Source organism: Leucoraja erinacea, chromosome 1 (genome assembly GCF_028641065.1).
Source record: "Leucoraja erinacea ecotype New England chromosome 1, Leri_hhj_1, whole genome shotgun sequence".
Lineage (NCBI taxonomy): Eukaryota > Metazoa > Chordata > Chondrichthyes > Rajiformes > Rajidae > Leucoraja > Leucoraja erinaceus.
In genome coordinates this window covers 134946018-134967801 of record NC_073377.1, presented here as the reverse complement: position 1 = coordinate 134967801, position 21784 = coordinate 134946018, and the positions used below count along the sequence as shown (strand labels likewise).

The following is a 21784-nucleotide window of genomic DNA, read 5'->3' as shown; positions in this document are numbered from 1 at the left end:
ACCAGGGACTAACTCTACAGAACGTTTTTCCTTCCATTATTTTTCCTTCCATAATTTATTATGTAAAAGAATATGTGTGTTATGATTGTGTTTATAAATTGTTTGGTTGTTTTGTTGTTTGTCTTTTGCACAAAAGTCCGCGAGCATTGCCACTTTCATTTCACTGCACATCTCGTATGTGTATGTGACAAATAAACTTGACTTGACTTGACTTGACTTGAACCAAGGAGTTGCAGAGGGAACAGTCTCTGTGGAAGGTGGAAAGAGGTGGAGATGGGAATATGTGACTGGTTGATCACGTTAGAGGTGATGGAAATGTCAGAGGATGATGTGGAGGCTGGTTAGGTGAAAGGTGAGGACCAGGGGAATTCTATCTGAAGAAGGGTCTCAACCCGATACGTCATCTATTCCTTTTCTACAGAGATGCTGTCTGATCCGCTGAGTTACTCCAGCATTATGTGTCTATCCAGAACTTTGTTCTTTCTGGGGGCAGGGGAAACAAGAACAGAACTACGGGGCAGAGAGGAGGTGCAGGTGAGGGATCTATCTATGACAGCAGAGGGGGGGAGAAACCGTGTTTACTAAAGCAAGAGGACATCTTGGATGTCCTTGAATGGAAATGTCATCTTGGCAGCTGATGCGGAAGAAATGGAGAAATTGGGAGGAGGGGATAGTACCTCCCCATGCAAGTGTCTTTGCAAGAGATGGCATGGAATGAGGTGTAGTCCAGATAACTGCAGGAGTCTGTAGGTTTGTAGCAGGGTTACAGTAAGGTACTGAGTTACTCCAGTACTTTGTGCCTTTTTTTGTAAACCGGTATCTGCAGTTCCTTGATTTTTTACATTCCCCCCTTAACTTTCTCTGTCTAGGACATCAATGATTTTTTGTAATTGTCAACCTCTAACATCACCTTGTTGCTTGGAGTTTAGTTTGAAAATGTTAGTACTTTATGTGACAACAATAATTATATGATACTTTTTCATGGATTTCATAGGCACGACCGTACAATGCAAGATATTGTCTACAAACTGGTGCCTGGGCTCCAAGAAGGTAAGTGATAACTTTTGAATTTTCTCACAGATGAGGTTTTACCTATTTTGCAAGGAAAAAATGACATAAATGGGATTGGGGGGGGGGGGGGGGGGGGGGTGGGGGGGACGAGGGAGTCAGGGCGGTAGGGAGAGTTAGGTGGGGGATTGTGGTTGGGAGGTCAGGGTGGGGGGTTTTGGTGGGGTGGTTGAAGGGTCAGGGTGGGGGAGTTGGTTGGGTGGAGGTTGGGGGGTCAGGGTGGGGGGGTTGGTTGGGTGGAGGTTGGGGGGTCAGGGCGGGGCTGTGGTGGGGTGGTTGGGGAGTCAGGGTGAGGGGAGTGGGTAGAGTGGTGATGGGGTCGGAGCGGGCAGGGGTCAGGACACTCGGAGCGGGCAGGGGATGGAGGGGTGGTCGGCTGATGATAGGGGTCGGGGGGGGGAGTCAAGATGGAAAGAAGGTGGTTGGTCGGACGGTGCGGACAGGGGTCAGGGGGTGTTGGGGTGGGAAAGGGGGTCGCGGTGTGGGCTTGGGGCAGTGATGGGGTCGGGGGGCAGGTCGGGCAATGGTGGGGGCAGGAAAGAGGGTCGAGGTCGGTGATTAGGGGGGTCAAGGCGGGCAGGGTCGGGGAGAATTGGGAAGTGTGGGGCGGGGAGGGGCAGAAGGCGCGGTTAGGATTGATTCTCAGAATCATGTGCTCACCTTTGTTCCTCCTTCTTGTCTCTCTCCCACTTCTCTAACCCCCCCAGTTCCACACCACTCCTTCTAGTTCTCTTCACTCCTCATTTTACACATCTCTCCCAACATCTGTCCCCAGCAACAACCCCTACCTGCACCCTCTCCAGATGTGGAAGCAGGTGCATCCTCCCTGTGCTTGGTGCATTGAGGAGGCAGAATGGAGAGGCGACGGTTCGGGTCGGGACCTTTCTTCAGACTGATGGAGTAGGGGGGAGAAAGCTGGAAGAGAGGTGGGATAGGATAAAACCTGGCAAGTGATAGGTACATACAGGTGAGGGGCTGATTGGTAGATGGGTGGAGTAAGTAACAAAGGCTGGAGGTGAAAAGGAGACAAATAGGTGTGAGATACGGAGGAGTGAAATGTAAAGCCGGAGGGAGGGATAGGGGCAGTAAGGGACAGGAGGGAGGGGACAGATAGGGGGTGAAAGGGAAATCGTGGACTTGGGAATAGGTCTGACACCTGTTTTCAATCTCTATCTCCAAAACAGGACAGAGTATCGACTGACGACCATTGCAAACTCACACGACTACACCACCTCCCACTCTGCCTCCTGCAACCTTTACTTTCAATTGTGTGAACTGTAGGGAGAGGCTGAGTAGGCTGGATCTCTATTCCATGGAGCGTAGGAGGATGAGGGGAGATCTTATAGAGGTATACACAATCATGAGAGGAATAGATCGGGTAGATGCACAGAGTCTCTTGCCCAGAGTAGGGGAATCGAGGGCCAGAGGACATAGGTTCAAGGTGAAGGGGAAAATATTTAATAGGAATCCAAGGGGCAACTTTCCACACAATGTGGTGAGTGTATGGAACAAGCTGCCAGAGGAGGTAGTTGAGGCTGGAACTATCCCATCGTTTAAGAAACAGTTAGACAGGTACATGGATAGGACAGGTTTGGAGGTATATGGACCAAGCGCTGGCAAGTGGGACTAGTGTAGCTGGGACATTGTTGGCTGGTGTGGGCGAGTTGGGCAGAAGGGCCTGTTTCCACACTGTATCATTCTATGACTAATTTCTCCATCTCCGCAGCATCTGCTCCCAAGATGAGGCTTCCCAATCCAGGACACCAGGGGTGTCCTCTTTCTTTAGTAATGATGGATTCTCTCCTGCTGTTGTATATGACCCCTCTCCTGTGTCTCCTCTGTGTTTTGCAATTCTGCTCTCACTGCTCTCCCTGGACAGGCAAGGATAGAATTCCCCTGGTCCTTACGTTACGCCCACCTGCCTCCACATCCAACACATCATTCTCCGATATTTCCTCCTTTGACGTGTTGGATCTCCCGGTTGCTAACCATTCCTATTCCCACACTGACTTTTCTGTCTAAGGCCTACACCATGGTCAGAGTGAGGCCACATGCAAACATATTCCACTTGGTTAGCTTAAGACCTAATGGAACGAACATTGAATCCCCCAATTTATAGTAATATCCCCTTCCCTTTCTTGTGCTTCTCCCACCCCAGTGCACATACATTTCTCTTACCACCCCTCCCAGCCACCCTGCCTACTCTTTTCCCCTCCACCATATGCCCATCTCAAATCCTCAGCTCCCCGATTTCCCTTTTATCCTCCCTAGTTTCACTCTCCCGGTCCCGTACTACCCATACCCCTCCCTCCAGCTTTACATTTAATTTCTCCTTGCCTTATCTGAAGTGTCCTGACCCAAAATGTCTCCATGCATACCACAGATGCTGCTTGACCTGTTGAGTTCCTCCAGCACTTTGTGTTTTGCTCATAGCTCCACCGATCAAGTTCAGTCCTGACCCGTGCTGCTGTCTGTGTGGAGTTTACATGTTCACCCTTGTGACCTCAGGGTGCTCCAGATTCCACCACATCCCAGAAAATATATGGGTCAGCTGCTTAATTGGACACTAAATTGTCACTAGAGTGCAGATGAGACATGGAATCTGAAGGCAGCTTGTAGGAATGTGGGGTTATGGGCCTGTCCCACTTAGTCGACTTTTTAGGCAACTACAGGCGACTAGTTTGTCACCACATGTTCGCCAGTGGTCGCCGGGAGTCGTCTCCTCAGTCACACAAAAAGTCGTAGCGTCTTTCTGGTCGCCGCTAAATTTTCAACATGTTGAAACATTTTCGGCGACAGTGGATTTGACCTCTCCTGAAGTAGGTGCTGTCATAGGTTGTCGCCAGGTTGACTCCACTAGCCCCTAGAGCTCTATCTAACTCTCTCTTAACTCCATCCAGTGACTTGGCCTCCACTGCCCTCTGTGACAGGGAATTCCATAAATTCACAACTCTCTGGGTGAAAACGTTTTTTCTCACCTCAGGCTTAAATGACCTCCCCTTTATTTCCTAATGCAACCTATAAGCAACTGCACCTGGACACAATTGCCACAATTTAACTCACTCCCTTTTGTACATATTTACAGATTTCATGATTTGCTTCCAGCTGCTTTCTGTGGTCAAGAATTCCTCAGCTTCTCCACTCTGGTGAAGGAATTCCTCCTCAGCTCAGACCTATGTGACCGACTGCTTTAGATGGTCACCTACCTCCTGGAACTCAGAGCAGTACAGCACAGGAACAGGTCCTTCAGCCCACAATGTCTGTGCCCAACATGATGCTAAGACCTACTCAGAGGGCTGTTCTGCTTGAATCAGAGTTGGTAGAACAGTACAGCACAGCACGGGAACAGACCCTTCAGCCCACAAAGACTACACTGAACATGATGCCATCATCACTTCTGCCTGCACGTGATCCATATCCCTCCATCCCCTGCATTTCCATGTACCTAACTTAAAGGCTCTTTAACACCACTATTGTATCTGCCTCCACCACCACCCCCAGCTGTGCAATCCAGGCACTCACCACCCTCTGTATAAAAAACTTGCTCTACATATCTTTAAATTTTGCTCCTCTCACCTTGAGCTATGCCCTCCAGTACTTGAATTTTCCATCTGACTATCTGCCTGATATTATCCTTCCCCACTCTGAGAGCCATGCTAGTGCCACAGACTTGACTGCGACTGCTACTCACCTCTGGCAACTCACCCCCCCCCCCCCCCCCCCCCCCCCCACAACAGTGTACAGTAGGGTATACCCGTTTAAGGGGATTAGCCGCAGAGGTCACCTGCACTCTCTGCCTTCTCCCATTTCTTGTGGTTCGAGTGTCAAGGGGTATGGTTATGGGGAGAAGGCAGGAAAATGGGATTAGGAGGCAGAGATCAGCCATGATTGATTGACAGAGGAGACTCAATGGGCCGAATGGCCTAATTCTACTCCTTTAACTTGTGAACTTGTCACCCACTTGCTCTCTTCCTGACGTTGGGCTTGACCTCCTCACTTACTCCCATCTATGAAGCGCATTCAACCAGATGTTTGATCCCAAGGTCATCTAACTGCAGCTCTAGTTTCCTAATGCAACCTATACCCCCAATATTGCAGGAGGAACATTGGACCATTCTACATGCCACCACTACTGCACTACAACCATGAGGAAAAAACCCCACAACAATCACACACAAGAAACACAAGAATGTACTTTTACCTTCTCACAGAAGCCTCTTGCGTCAAAAAGCCTCTCTCCCAACACACCTACTCCCAACGGGCCACTCTGTTGCACCTTGCCTTCCTTGCAGCTCAATTAGCCAAATTTGTTGACTCAACCAATTCAACTGCTGCCTTTTGTAATACCCTGATCAGACACTGCAATAGACTGAGACATAGACAGGGTAAACAGTCAGAGCCTTTTCCCCAGGATGGAAATATCAAATCCCAGAGGGCATAGCTTTCTGAGGGGGCAAAGTTTAAAGGAGATGTGCGGGGTAATTTTTTTTTACAGCGTGAGTGCCTCAAACATGCTGCCAGGGGTGGCGGAGGCACATACAATAGGGGTGTTTAAGAGGCTTTTAGATAGGTACATGGGTATGCAGGGAATAGAGGGATGTGGATTATGAGTTTTTCTTGGCATCGCGTTTGGCACAGACATTGTGGGGCCAAGGGCCTGTTCCGTTGCTGTACTGTTCTATGTTTGAAGCCAGCATTTGTCATTAAATTAAACCATGAACATAAACCTGAAGTATTCCATGGCACTTGGTGATATGAAAAAACACAAGGGCATGGGTGGAAGGTGAGAGGAAAGAGTTTTAGAGGGGATTTGTGGCGAAAGTTTTTTTTAACAGGGAGAGTGGTTGATATCTGAAGCATGCTGCTGAAGGGCACACGGTCATGTAAGGGAAGTTCAGATAAATGGGATTAGTGCAGCTGGGTAAAACAATCAGCATGTGGTGGGCCAAAGAGCCCATTTCTGAGCTGTACAGTCGATGACTTACAATTTGCATTCGGCTGGCTTGTCTTCAGCTCCTAGTTTCCCCTAGGAGGTAACACTGTAAAGCAGTACCGCATTCCAGTCAGCCGTGAGAACTTGGAATGAAATAACAATGAGATCATCTGAGGAACTATGTGCTTTGACAGATGTAGAGTATTTTCCTTCCGGCAAATTGGAGTTATTTTCCAGAAATGTGGCGTGTAATTCCTGATCTCGTTTTCACGAGACATTTTTCCTTTCCTTTTCCAGGTGCATCACTATATAGATATAAAACCTTGTGTTTTTATTCATCATACATTCAGGAATCCAACTTTTTGTATTAAACTGAAAACGCTAGAGATAAGGAAAAAAACTATAAGAATACATATTTCATTACAATGCAAATCTTGTGCTTACTGGGGTCATTTCAAAGTTATTTTGAGAAAGAAAAATAAATCATGTGATTGAGTCACCTCCAATTCATCCCTACCTACTTGGTAACCATGCCCTAGTTATCATTCATTACTTAGGGAATTGAGAATTAAACTCTCAGAAATGAATTGTCCGTGTGAAATGCTGACTACGTCTTCTCAATGTGATGTACTTATGACAGTCGGGAATACATAGAACAGTATAGGACGGCAACAGGCTTTCCACCCACAATGTCTGTACCAAATTATACTCATCCCTCCTGCCTGTATGTGCACCATATCCCCCCATTCCCTGCAGATGCATGTGCTAATCTAAAGATTCCTAAATGCCACGATTGTATCTGCCTTCACCACCTCCCCGAGCACTGCCTTCCAGGCACTCACCACTCTCTGTGTAGACAAATGTGCCCCACACATCCTCTTTAAACAACCCCCCTCTGACATAGAGTCAAACAGCGTGGAAACAGGCCCTTCGGCCCAACTTGCCCATGCTCCATCTACTAGTCCACCTGCCTGCGTTTGATCCATATCCTACTAAACATAGAAAAATAGAAAATAGGTGCAGGAGGAGGCCATTCAGCCCTTTGAGCCAGCACCGCCATTCATTGTGATCATGGCTGATCATCCCCTATCAATGCCTTCTCCCCATATCCCTTGACTCCACTAGCCCCTAGAGCTCTATCTAACTCTCTCTTAAATCCATCAAGTGACTTGGCCTCCACTGCCCCCGTGGCAGGGAATTCCATAAATTCACAACTCTCTGGGTGACATTTATTTTTCTCTCCTCAGTCTTAAATGACCTCCCCTTTATTCTAAGACTGTGGCCCCTGGTTCTGGACTCACCCAACATTGTCCAGTCCTTTTATCATTTTATGTTTCTATAAGATCCCCCTCATCCTTCTAAACTCCAGTGAATACAAGCTTAGTCATTTCAATCTTTCCTCATATGACAGTCCCGCCATCCCAGGGATCAATCTCGTGAACGTACGTTGCACTGCTTCAATCACAAGGATGTCCTTCTTCAAATTAGGAGACCAAAACTGTACACAATATTCCAGATGTGGTCTCACCAGAGCCCTAAACAACATAGCCCTATACATCATTCTGGTAAACCTATCCTTTCAATGTGCCTGTCCAAATGTTTTTAACCTGCCTCACCTACCTCCTCTTACATAGAAACATAGAAAATAGGTGCAGGAGTAGGCCATTCGGCCCTTCGAGCCTGCACCGCCATTCAATATGATCTTGGCTGATCATCCAACTCAGTATCCTGTTCCTGCCTTCTCTCCATACCCCCTGATCCCTTTAGCCACAAGGGCCATATCTAACTACCTCTTAAATATAGCCAATGAACTGGCCTCAACTACCCTCTGTGGGAGAGAATTCCAGAGATTCACCACTCTGTGTGAAATTTTTTTTCCTCATCTCGGTCCTAAAAGATTTCCCCTTTATCCTTAAACTGCACATCGGGAACAATCTTCCTGCATCTAGCCTGTCCAACCCCTTAAGAATTGTGTACGTTTCTATAAGATCCCCCCTCAATCTTCTAAATTCTAGCGAGTACAAACTGAGTCTATCCAGTCTTTCTTCATATGAAAGTCCTGAGGAATCAGTCTGGTGAACCTTCTCTGTACTCCCTCTATGGCAAGAATGTCTTTCCTCAGATTAGGAGACCAAAACTGTACGCAATACTCCAGGTGTGGTCTCAACAAGACCCTGTACAACTGCAGTAGAACCTCCCTGCTCCTATACTCAAATCCTTTTGCTATGAATGCTAACACACCATTCGCCTTCTTCACTGCCTGCTGGACCTGCATGCCTACTTTTAATGACTGGTGTACCATGACACCCAGGTCTCGTTGCATCTCCCCCTTTCCTAATCGGCCACCATTCAGATAATAATCTACTTTCCTGTTTTTGCCACCAAAGTGGATCACCTCACATTTATCCACATTATATCTGCCATGCATTTGCCCACTCACCCAGCCTATCCAAGTCACCTTGCAGCCTCCTAGCATCCTCCTCACAGCTAACACTGCCCCCCAGCTTCGTGTCATCCGCAAACTTGGAGATGTTGCATTCAATTCCCTCGTCCAAATCATTAATATATATCGTAAATAGCTGGGGTCCCAGAACTGAGCCTTGTGGTACACCACTAGTCACTGCCTGCCATTGTGAAAAGGACCCGTTTACTCCTACTCTTTGCTTCCTGTCTGCCAGCCAGTTCTCTATCCACATCAATACTGAACCCCCAATACCGTGTGTTTTAAGTTTGTATACTAATCTCTTATGTGGGACCTTGTCGAAAGCCTTCTGAAAGTCCAGATATAACACATCCACTGGTTCTCCCTTATCCACTCTACTAGTTACATCCTCAAAAAATTTTATAAGATTCGTCAGACATGATTTACCCTTCATAAATCCATGCTGACTTTGTCCAATGATTTCACCACTTTACAAATGTGCTGCTATCCCATCTTTAATAACTGATTCTAGCAGTTTCCCCACTACCAACGTTAGACTAACTGGTCTGTAAATCCCCGTTTTCTCTCTCCCTCCCTTTTTAAAAAGTGGTGTTACATTAGCTACCCTCCAATCCTCAGGAACTACTCCAGAATCTAAAGAGTTTTGAAAAATGATCACTAATGCATCCACTATTTCTGGGGCTACTTCCTTAATTACTCTGGGATGCAGCCTATCTGGCCCTGGGGATTTATCGGCCTTTAATCCATTCAATTTACCTAACACCACTTCCCGGCTAACCTGGATTTCACTCAGTTCCTCCATCTCATTTGACCACCGGACCCCTGCTTTTTCCAGCAGATTATTTATGTCTTCCTCAGTGAAGACAGAACCAAAGTTGTTATTCAATTGGTCTGCCATGTCCTTGTTCCCCATGATCAATTCACCCGTTTCTGACTGCAAGGGACCTACATTTGTTTTAACTAATCTTTTTCTCTTCACATATCTATAAAAGCTTTTGCAGTCAGTTTTTATGTTCCCTGCCAGTTTTCTTTCATAATCTATTTTCCCTTTCCTAATTAAGCCCTTTGTCCTCCTCTGCTGGTCTCTGAATTTCTCCCAGTCCTCTGATAGGCTGCTTTTTCTGGCTAATTTGTACGCTTTATCTTTTGTTTTGATACTATCCCTGATTTCCCTTGTTATCCACGGATGCACTACCTTCCCTGATTTATTCTTTTGCCAAACTGGGATGAACAATTGTTGTAGTTCATCCACGCAGTCTTTAAATGCCTTCCATTGCATATCCACCGTCAACCCATTAAGAATCAATCGCCAGTCTATCTTGGCCAATTCACGTCTCATACCCTCAAAGTTTCCTTTCTTTAAGTTCAGGACCCTTGTTTCTGAATTAACGATGTCACTCTCCATCCTAATGAAGAATTCAACCATATTATGGTCACCCTTGCCCAAGGGGCCGCGCACAACAAGACTGCTAACTAACCCTTCTTCATTACTCAATACCCAGTCTAGAATAGCCTGCTCTCTCGTTGGTTCCTCTACATGTTGATTTAGAAAAAACTATCCCGCATACATTCCAAGAAATCCTCTTCCTCAGCACCCCTGCCAATTTGATTCACCCAATCTATATGTAGATTGAAGTCACCCATTATAACTGTTTTACCTTTGTTGCACGGTTTTCTAATTTCCTGTTTGATGCCATCCCCAACTCCACTGCTACTGTTAGGTGGTCTGTACACAACTCCCATTAGCGTTTTCTGCCCCTTAGTGTTTCGCAGCTCTACCCATATCGATTCCACATCCTCAAAGCTAATGTCCTTCCTTTCTATTGCGTCAATCTGCTCTCTAACCAGCAACGCTACCCCACCTACTTTCCCTTTCTGTCTATCCCTTGATGTCTCTTGTTCCATATACCTACCACTCTTCGTGTAAAAACAAAGTTGCCCCTCGGGTTCCCATTAAATCTTTCTCCCCTCACCTTAAACCTATGTCCTCTGGTTCTTTAGACTGTGTCCATTTACCCTATCTATTCCTCTCGTGATCTCATCCTCCTGTGCTTCATGGAATAAAGTCCTAGCCTGCACAACCTCTCCCTACAGCTCTGGCAACATCCTCGTAAATCTCTGCACCCTTTGCATCTTAACAACGTCTTTCCTGAACAAAATTGAACACAATACTCTAAATGTGGTCTCACCAATGTCTTGTACCTAAATGGCTTGACCTTAAAGTATGTCCTCTAATGTTGGATATTTCCAACCTAGGAAAAATGCTCGGACTTCCTACCTATCTATGCCTCTCATCATTTTATTTCCTTCTATCAGGTCTCCCCTCAGCCTCTGACATTCTAGAGAAAATAACCCAAGCCTGTCCAAACTCTCTCTATAGCTAATACCCTCCAATCCAAGAATCAATCTGATAAACCTCCTCTGCACCCTCTCCAAAACCTCCACATCCTTCCTGTAATGGGGTGATCAGAACAGCACGCAATAGTCCAAATGCGGCCCGACCAAAGTCCTATAAACCTGCAATGTGACTTGTACTCTTACACTCAAGGGTTAAGGATCCTGCCATTAACTACACCTTATGTAGAAACAAGAAACTGCAAATGATAATCCACACTAAAGGGCACAGAGCACACAATGTACTGGACTAATTCAGCGGGTCAGGCAAATCCTCTGAAGAACATGGATAGGTGACATTTCAGGTTGGGACCCTTATTCAGACTGCTTGTAGGGATGGGGAGGGGAAGCTGAGAGAGAGGAGAGAGGCAGGACAAAGCCCGGACACGTGAGAAGGGGGGGGGGATTTGATAAGCAGATGATTAGAACAACATCCAGAGTTAAAAGCAGGTGTGAGTGCAGAAAAGAACTGAATGCTGAAATTTTAAGGATGTCATTTTCTTGAATCTCCCACTACTGTGGTGTGTGTCCTACATGCAGAAGAACCGTACCTGTAGTCAGTCACAGGCAGGGATCAGTCTTTCACCTGATGAAACTGACATCCAACTGATGGCAGTGTGATGAAGTTGTGTCCACCTCAAACATCACCTCTTTCTCTCTTCCTTTTCTCCAGAGATGCCGCCTGACCCGCTGAGTTCCTCCAACCATTTGTGCCTATCTTCAGTCTTTCACCTGCTACCAGACCACTGATGTTTTGGAAGTCTTTTGTATGATCAGCTGCAATTTTTTTAATCACTCCAAATTGTTTTTGTGTCATGGAATAGGTTCTGTGGACATTATAAACTCGCGAATTATATGTTTCATTAGTCCAGTTCCAGGAATCCGGACATTTAGAGATAAAGCAAAATGTTGATCTTGTAATATTGTGTACCCACAATTGGTTAAATCGAGACCGTTTGTTATTTACAGCGGAGTTAAAAAAGCAAAAAGACTTTTATCAGAAACTTGGCCTTGAAATGCCCGGAGAGGTGAAAGGTGAGACGTGCACAGCTAAACAACTGTTCGATTCACTCCATGACGGTTAGTCCCTTTCTTTTTTTGCACTCATGGAAGTTCTTGCTCAAACATACTATCCTGCTTTTAAACTTAATTTAGCCTGTGCTGATTGTGTGTCAGGGCAGCATGTTGTTCTGGACTGAACTTTAATGCATGCCTGTTGGGTATGGAGGACTAATGAGACTGTGAGAGAACCTTCTCGCCAGAGGTAATAGATGGCCAAATGTCTCGATTGGATGAGTTCAATAAGTGTTGGAATTATTGTGAAGCCTCAAAAAATATTTTGAGTCAGCTCAATAGTTTCTGTCTTGTAAACTGCAATGGGAGATTCTGAGGGTAAGTCGTGGAGTTAGTTTCTGATAGGCCAGCTTTCAAATCGCTAGTTTATATATTTAAATAAAACTAGCATTTTCTGTTTTACATCAATAGTTTTTGATGTAAAACAGAAAATGCAGGAAAATTCTGTTCCATTTCAGTTTTGTTTTATTTCAGATTTTGAACAAATATATTCTGTTTATCGATTAGTTTTAATTTGCTGTGATTATGTTTCATTGTGTAATGCTACTGCTAGACTATTCCCACGGCTAGAGAATGGCCTCCCTCTAATTACTGTCAGAATTCAAGCCTGAAGTGATGGACTGGGCATCTTTATATGTGGGCTGAAAGTTGTGTGAACGGGTTTACACCATTTAGCCACTGGTGTATAGCCCAAACTGCCGAGGTTTAATACAAATTGGTCAATAGATAATAGACAATAGGTGCAGGAGTAGGCCATTCGGCCCTTCGAGCCAGCACCGCCATTCATTGTGATCATGGCTGATCATCCCTTATCAATAACCAGTGCCTGCCTTCTCACAATATCCCTTCACTCCTCTGTCTTTAAGAGCTCTATCTAACTTTCTCTTGAAAGCCTCCAGAGAATTGGCCTCCACTGCCTTCTGAGGCAGAGAATTCCACAGATTCACAACTCTCTGTGTGAAAAAGCTTTTCCTCATCTCCGTTCTAAATGGTTTACCCCTTATTCTTAAACTGTGGCCCCTGGTTCTGGACTCTCCCAACATCGGAAACATGTTCCCTGCCTCTAGGGTGTCCAAACCCATATAATCTTATATGTTATAATAAGATCCTCTCATCCTTCTAAATTCCAGAGTAAACAAGCCCAGCTGCTCCATTCTGTCAACATATGGCAGTCTGCCATACTGGGAATTAATCTGGTGAACCTACGCCGCACTCCCTCAATAGCAAGAATGTCCTTCCTCAAATCTGGAGACCAAAATTGCACACAATACTCCAGGTGTTTCTCACTAGGGCCCTGTACAACTGCAGGAGGACCTCTTTGCTCCTGTACTCAACTCCTCTTGTTATGTAGGCCAACATGCCATTTGCTTTCTTCACTGCCTGCTGTACCTGCATGCTTACTTTCAGTGACTGATGAACAAGGACCCCCCAGATCCCAACTTGACACCATTCAGATACTAATCTGCTTTCCTGTTTTTGCCACCAAAATTGATAACCTCACATTTATCCACATGAAACTGCATCTGCCATGCATCTGCCCACTCACCCAACCTGTCCAAGTCACCCTGCATCATCATGGCATCCTCCTCACAGTTCACATTGCCACCTGCACTTTGCCACTTTGTCACACTGCCACATTGTGTCATCTGCAAATTTGCTAATGTTACTTTTAATCCTTTCATCTAAATCATTAATATATATTGTAAATAACCATATATAACCATATAACAATTACAGCACGGAAACAGGCCATCTCGACCCTTCTAGTCTGTGCCGAACACGTATTCTCCCCTAGTCCCATATACCTGCGCTCAGACCATAACCCTCCATTCCTTTCTCGTCCATATAACTATCCAATTTATTTTTAAATGATAAAAACGAACCTGCCTCCACCACCTTCACTGGAAGCTCATTCCACACAGCCACCACTCTCTGAGTAAAGAAGTTCCCCCTCATGTTACCCCTAAACTTCTGTCCCTTAATTCTCAAGTCATGTCCCCTTATTTGCATCTTCCCTCCTCTCAGTGGAAAAAGCTTATCCACGTCAACTCTGTCTATCCCTCTCATCATTTTAAAGTCCCCTATTAAGTCCCCCCCTTAACCTTCTGCGCTCCAAAGAATAAAGCCCTAACTTGTTCAACCTTTAAATAGCCCCACTCAGAGTATGTTGCCAGTCTGAAGAAGGGTCTCGACCCGAATCATCACCCATTCCTTCTCTCCAGAGATGCTACCTGTCCCGCTGAGTTTGTGTGTCTATCTTTGGTCAGAGCATGATCAGTGTGTGACAGGTAATCTCTCAAAGTGCTGGTGGAACTCAGTGGCTCAGGCAGCATCTGCGAAGGGAAATGGGCAGAAGATGTTTGAAGTCAGGACCCTTTCTCAGACAGATTCAAGTCGAGGTGAGATTGCTGGTAGAACAAGGTGAGGGGAAGGAGTGGGGCTAGTGCTAGGTGCACCCAGGTGAGGAGAAATTGATTGCCAGATGTGTCATGTGGGTTAAGAAGGATGGAGATGATAATCTGGGCTGGTAGGGATAAGGGGAGATGTGAAATCTGATAAGGAAGGTGGGAAGTGCAATGTCGAGTCAGGGGGAGGGGTGGAAGGGAACAGGAGGGGGCATGTGGATCACGGAGGGATGGGAGTTAAGCGCATGGAGCAGGTGAAGGATGGGAATGACGGGGTGGCGGGTTGGAAAGAAAGGTTGTGTGGAGGGGGAAGGGAGGGAGCTGGGTAGATGAGGGGGATCCCTGCAATTGGAGAATTCAGTGTTCTCACTGTTGGTTTGTAAACTAGCCAAGAGGTATATGAGGTGCTGTTCCTCCATGTGGCCTCAGATAGGATGGGAAAGTGAAGGCGAGTTTAAATGACTGGCAATCAAAAGTTCTAGCTGGCCCTTGTGGACAGAGCTTGAGCGTTTTGAGAAAAGGAAGATTTTCTCTATGTTTGTGTGTTTCCTAAACCGCTGACACCAACCAGAAACTGTACAGGGGCTCATTGCTTCAGCACGGACATCCCTTGCACAAACCATGTCCAGGAAGCTATTCTAAGCCAAGTCGTGCTGTAATGAAAACCTGGCAGTCACTTGAAAATTCAAAATGCCAAACGTTATGTCTAACCGTTGATGAGATAATAGAGGAATAGAGACATAGAGCGAGACGGTGTGGAAACAGGCCTTTCGGCCCAACTTGCCTGCACCAGCCAACTATGTTTCAGCTACACTAGTCCCACTTGCCTGCGCTTGCTCCATATCCCTCCAAACCTGTCCTATCCATGTACCTGTCTAACTGTTTCTTAAACGATGGAATAGTTCAACCCATATGGAGACTCGTGCTTCACTTAACCATATAACAATTACAGCACGGAAACAGGCCATCTCGGCCCTACAAGTCCATGCCGAAAATTTTTTTTTCCCCTTAGTCCCACCTGCCTGCACTCGTACCATAACCCTCCATTCCCTTCTCATCCATATGCCTATCCAATTTATTTTTAAATGATACCAATGAACCTGCCTCCACCACTTCCACTGGGAGCTCATTCCACACCGCCACCACTCTCTGCGTAAAGAAGTTCCCCCTCATATTACCCCTAAACTTCTGTCCCTTAATTCTGAAGTCATGTCCTCTTGTTTGAATCTTCCCTATTCTCAAAGGGAAAAGCTTGTTGCAATGCCAGCCACAAGAGGAGTCACACAGTTAAGAAAACCTATAGGTTGGACCAGGTAAGATGACAGGTTTCTCCTGGACGACATTCTCTGTGACTCCATCTCTCTATGACCCCATGACATTTATTAAACCATTACAGATACAAATCCTTAATTTAATTTGAAAGTAAATGCTCCAGCATCCATGGTGGGATTCAGCCAGAACTCAGAATCAGTGTGCGCACACCTGAATGTAGGCCAAGGATATCAGCTTTACACTCTGTCTCATGCTATCTCAACTATCTGACTAGCAACCTCACATACCAACTGCATCTTGAAGTCAGCTGATCTGACAAGCGCTCAAAATGTAATGTTGTTAATAAGAGGTTTCAGCCTTTGATATTAAATTAGCCAATTTGGTTTACATCGGGATAAAATGCCTTAAGTATAAATGTTGACAATATTCATAATTTAGTAAAGTGCTGAGGTTGATTCCCCTCCCGTGTCTCAGGGTGCACAATATCAAATGAGCGCCACTGATTTTTGATTGTTGGAGCTTTGACAATTCCTACCCCAAATAGGAATATTAATTACCAGACTAAGAGGGACCCATTGGGTCCCAGCATCACACAGGAGGGCTGGTCACCAACGCAATATTCCATCTCTCCACCAATTCCAATACTGCTCGCCAGTGGGGGGGCTGTCTGTTGCGCTAGTATGGGTGTTGCGGACTGAAGCTACTGGTTTCCAGAGGGCTAGTATAGACATTGTGGGCCGTATGGATGCTTGGGCAGGCATCCAACTGTTGCAACGATTTTAAAAGCCAAGCCAAGGCAAACAATTGGGCTGCAGACACCCGACAACCAAAATTCATTTTGTGAACACAAACTTGTTAAAAGAGGCGAGGCAAACAATTGGACTGTAGACACCCGACAACCAAAATTCATTTTGTGAAAACAAACTTTTTAAAAAGGGCTGCAGCCACTTTACAGCCGCATCGAGGGGACTCATCATGGAGTAGACGTGCGTTCAATGTTATTCGCAGCTCAGAGACCAGTGATTCTCTCGCTTCCTGGTCTGGCAGAGACTGAGTGAAGCACGACACTTCCTGGTTTTATAGTCTCTCCCCCTGCTGCCAGTGGGGGCAGCAGAGAGAATGGGGAATTTTGTAAAAACATTAATATCTCTCTCATTTTTCATCGACGGAAAAAATCCCCCGCACTCACAAGGCGGAGGGGGGCTCTGAGCGAGGTGGCCAAAAATGACGGCCGTAGGTGATGGCGTTCTCTCGGAAATCGCAGCACAGTCGGCCAAAAGCAGTCAAGTTCAGAGATTTAGTAATATAGATAATGCAATATCAGCCTTGCAATTACCTTCTCTGAATTAAAAATGTATTTTAGTAAGAGCGAGCTTTCAAGCAGTAACGATTCCAATTCCCTTCGCAACAAAATTATAATTTGCTTCAAAAGAAGTGATTTTAAATGTTGGATGTAAATTTATTGAACATGCTAATATGTAGAACATAATACAGTAGAGCACAGGAGCAGGTCCTTTGACCCACAATGTTTGTGCTGTACATGATCCCAAGTTCAACTAATCTCCTCTGCCTGCATGGGACCCATATCTCTCCATTCCCTGCATATCCGTGCATCTAAAAGCCTCCTAATGGCCACTAAAATTGTATTAAATGTTGCAATATCAGCTTCAGTGGAACAAGTAAGGATATTTATTCAGTCTCCAGTCCTCTGACTACATAAGATCATGAGTAGAGCTGGAGGAGCCCTTGTTCCCACTCTGCCATTGATCAAGTGTAGAAATAGCCGGGGCTTTGACAGAAATATTTCAAATGTCATTAGAAACGGGAATAGTCCCCGAGGATTGGCGTACTGCGCATGTTGTTCCATTGTTTAAAAAGGGTTCTAAGAGTAAACCTAGCAATTATAGACCTGTTAGTTTGACTTCAGTGGTGGGCAAATTAATGGAAAGGATACTTAAAGATAATATATATAAGCATCTGGATAAACAGGGTCTGATTAGGAACAGTCAACATGGATTTGTGCCTGGAAGGTCATGTTTAACTAATCTTCTTGAATTTTTTGAAGAGGTTACTCGGGAAATTGATGAGAGTAAAGCAGTGGATGTTGTATACATGGACTTCAGTAAGGCCTTTGACAAGGTTCCTCATGGAAGGTTGGTTAAGAAGGTTCAACTGTTGGGTATAAATGCAGGAGTAGCAAGATGGATTCAACGGTGGCTGAATGGGAGACGCCAGAGGGTAATGGTGGATGGCTGTTTGTCGGGTTGGAGGCAGGTGACTAATGGGGTGCCTCAGGGATCTGTGTTGGGTCCTTTGTTGTTTGTCATGTACATCAATGATCTGGATGAAGGTGTGGTAAATTGGATTAGTAAGTATGCAGATGATACCAAGATAGGGGGTGTTGTGGATAATGAAGAGGATTTCCAAAGTCTACAGAGTGATTTAGGCCATTTGGAAGAATGGGCTGAAAGATGGCAGATGGAGTTTAATGCTGATAAATGTGAGGTGCTACACCTTGGCAGGACAAATCAAAATAGGACATACATGGTAAATGGTAGGGAATTGAAGAATGCAGTTGAACAGAGGGATCTGGGAATACCCGTGCATAGTTCCTTGAAGGTGGAATCTCATATAGACAGGGTGGTAAAGAAAGGTTTTGGTATGCTAGCCTTTATAAATCAGAGCATTGTACAAGGCATTGGTGAGACCAAATCTGGAGTATGATGTACAATTTTGGTCGCCCAATTATAGGAAGGATGTCAACAAAATAGAGAGAGTACAGAGGAGATTTACTAGAATGTTGCCTGGGTTTCAACAACTAAGTTACAGAGAAAGGTTGAATAAGTTAGGTCTTGCAGAAGGTTAAGGGAGGACTTGATAGAGGTCTTTAAAATGATGAGAGGGATAGACAGAGTTGATGTGGACAAGCTTTTCCCTTTGAGAATAGGGAAGATTCAAACAAGAGGACATGACTTCAGAATTAAGGGACAGAAGTTTAGGGGTAACATGAGGGGGAACTTCTTTACTCAGAGAGTGGTAGCGGTGTGGAATGAGCTTCCAGTGGAAGTGGTGGAGGCAGGTTCGTTGGTATCATTTAAAAATAAATTGGATAGGCATATGGATGAGAAGGGAATGGAGGGTTATGGTATGAGTGCTGGCAGGTGGGACTAAGGGAAAATAATTGTTCGGCATGGACTTGTAGGGCCGAGATGGCCTGTTTCCGTGCTGTAATTGTTATATGGTTAAGATCCTGACATCTTATTCAATGCCACGATACTGTACTCTACTCCTGAATGAACAAAAATCTATCAAGCTCTTTCTTGAATGAACTCTATACCTGAACCTCTGCAGCAGAGCTTTCCAGAAGTTTCCCACCAACTGCATGGCATGATGGTCGGCACAAATATTGTGGGTCGAAGAGCCCGCTCCTGTTATATTCTATGTATATGTTTAAGAAATGTTTCCTCATCTAGAGCAAGCCAGCCCATGTTCTGAGATTATCACCAATGGTTCTCACGGACTCATTCTCCCTGTGACCAGCCTGCCAGCTTTTGTAGCAGATTTGCTTTGTGGTAAAATCTCTCACTCCTCTGAATTCCAGAGAATAATCCCAGCCTACTCACAATGTAAACCCACAATCCAGTTTAGCGAATCTTCACCGCATGCCCTCTATGACAGGTATAGAGTCGTCCTTTTATTCTGAGGCTGTGCCCTCTGGCCCTAGACTCTCCCACTAGAGGGAGAGTCTAGGTCCTCTCCATATCCACCCTATCCAGGCCTTTCACTATTTTCAATGAGATTCTCCCCTCATCTTTCTAAACTCCGGCATACCCAGTGCCATCAAACACTCATCATATCATATGTTAACCCACTCAGTACTGGGATCATTCTTGTAAACCTCCTTTGGACATTCTCCAACACCAGCACATCCCTCCTCAGATACGAGACCCAAAACTGCTCTCAATATTACAAATGTGGTCTGACCAGTGGATTATATCCCTGTTTTACTTTCTAGTCCTTCAGAAAAATGCTAACATTGTATTTGCTTGCTTACTGCCCACTCATCCAGCAAATGAACCCTTTGGGAATCCTGCACCAATACTCCAAATCCCTTTATGGGATCCCTCCATCATGGGAATTAGATCAAAACTGAGTTTCCATTGTGCCAATAATTAGTCGCAATTGCCGTGAGCATCTTAATTTTGCCGCTTGAACATTAGTCCATTGTTTGACATAAATGTATGCATCTCAATTGCTGAAGCAGCTTCCCAGTTACGATAATGTATAGTTAAAGTCACTGTCCTAACTCTATCAACCAGGGAAGAGGATGGAAGAGACCGAAGTAGGCAACTTGCCGTGTCTGAACATTAACGGCATTGACATTTAACTACCCAATCTGAGCTTGTTTGTGGGGGCTGAGTGTATGTGTGATCCAGTTGATGAAGCTCAAGTTGACTGTTTAATTTTGGTAATTGTGACATTGCCAGAGGGTAGCAGAGAGTGTCGGGAATCTCTCTGCACTCGTGCTTTGTGATGTGTTGAATCGGCACGGTTGACCTTGTACACTTTACTTTTGTAAGGTGAAACAAAGCCGGAAGATGATTCAAATAAACAGAAGATGGAGGACAAACCAGAGGAAGAACACGACTACCACAGAAACGATGAACAGGTAGTTTTAATCAGTTTTTATCAGCCATCTTGAAAATATGCAGGGCTTTGATGTATATTGTCGAATTTGTGGTCGTTGACCATGCAGTTTAGAAGAGCAATGGCATGAACTTTCATCCCTCCTACAGTCCCTCATAATAAACCATGCATGTAGCAACGTGAGAAAGAAGACTAGAATACAGCCACATAGATTCGCATGCTGGCTGCGCCCCTCGATGTAATCATCGCTGCTCTGATCTCGGCCTCACCCCCACTGCTCTATCGGTCAAAGTCAGCATGGATTTATGAAGGGGAAATCATGCTTGACTAATCTTCTGGAATTTTTTGAGGATGTAACAAGTAGAATGGATAAGGAAAAGCCAGTGGATGTGGTGTATCTGGACTGTCAAAAAGCCTTTGACAAGGTTCCACACAAGAGATTAGTGTGCAAAATTAGAGCATGTGGTATTGGGGATAGATATCGACATGGATTGAGAACTGGTTGGCAGACAGTAAGCAAAGAGTAGGAATTAACGGGTGCTTTTCTGAATGGCAGGCAGTGACTGGTGGAGTGCCGCAAGGCTCAGTGCTGGGACCCCTGTTATTTACAATATATATTAATGATTTAGACGAGGGAATTAAATGTAACATATCCAAATTTGCGGATGACACAAAGCTGGGTGGCAGTGTGAGTTGCGATGTGGATGTTATGAGGCTGCAGGGTGATTTGGCCAGGCTGGGTGAGTGGGCAGATACATGGCAGATGCAATATAATGTTGATAAATGTGAGGTTATCCACTTTGGTGGCAAGAACAGGAGGGCAGATTATTATCTGAATGGTGTCAGATTAAGAGAAGGGGAGGTGTAACGAGACCTGGGTGTCCTTGTCCATCAGTCACTGAAAGTAAGCATGCAGGTACAGCAGGCAGTGAAGAAAGCTAATGGCATGTTGGCCTTCATTGCGCGAGGATTTTAATTTAGGAGCTAGGAGGGCCCTGGTGAGACCGCACCTGGATTATTGTGTGCGGTTTTGGTCTCCTAATTTGTGGAAGGACATTATTGCAGCGTAGGTTCACCACATTAATTCCCGGGATGGCAGGATTGACATATGCTGAAAGAATGGGTCGACTGGGCTTGTATTCACTGTAATTTAGAAGGATGAGAGGATATCTTATAGAAACATATAAAATTCTTAAAGGATTGGATAGGCTAGATTCAGGAAAAATGTTCCTGATGGGGGGAGTCCTAAACCAGGGGTCACGGTTCAGGAACAAGGGGTAAGCCAATTAGGACTGAGATGAGGAAAAATGTTCTCACCCAGAGAGTTGTAAATATGTGGAATTTGCTGCCACAGAAGGCAGTGGAGGCTAATTCACTGGATGTTTTCAAGAGAGAGTTAGATATAGCTCTTTGGGCTAAAGGAACCAAGGGATATGGGTGAAAAGCAGGAATGGGGTACTGATTTTGAATTATCATTTTGAATGGTGGTGCTGGCTCGAAGGGCCAAATGGCCTCCTCCTGCACCTATGTTTCTATGTTTCTCTCGGC

General features: G+C 45.2%; 1 protein-coding gene across 1 annotated transcript in view; it reads left to right on the top strand.

The window, feature by feature from the left end:
- Positions 1–21784, top strand: part of LOC129702119 (polycomb group RING finger protein 3) — a 138028-nt gene that overhangs the window by 82793 nt on the left and 33451 nt on the right. Inside the window, exons 5-7 of the mRNA XM_055643700.1 lie at positions 995–1050; positions 11808–11918; positions 20170–20258. Coding sequence (XP_055499675.1) covers positions 995–1050; positions 11808–11918; positions 20170–20258 — 256 coding nt within the window. The remainder of the gene's footprint in view (positions 1–994; positions 1051–11807; positions 11919–20169; positions 20259–21784) is intronic.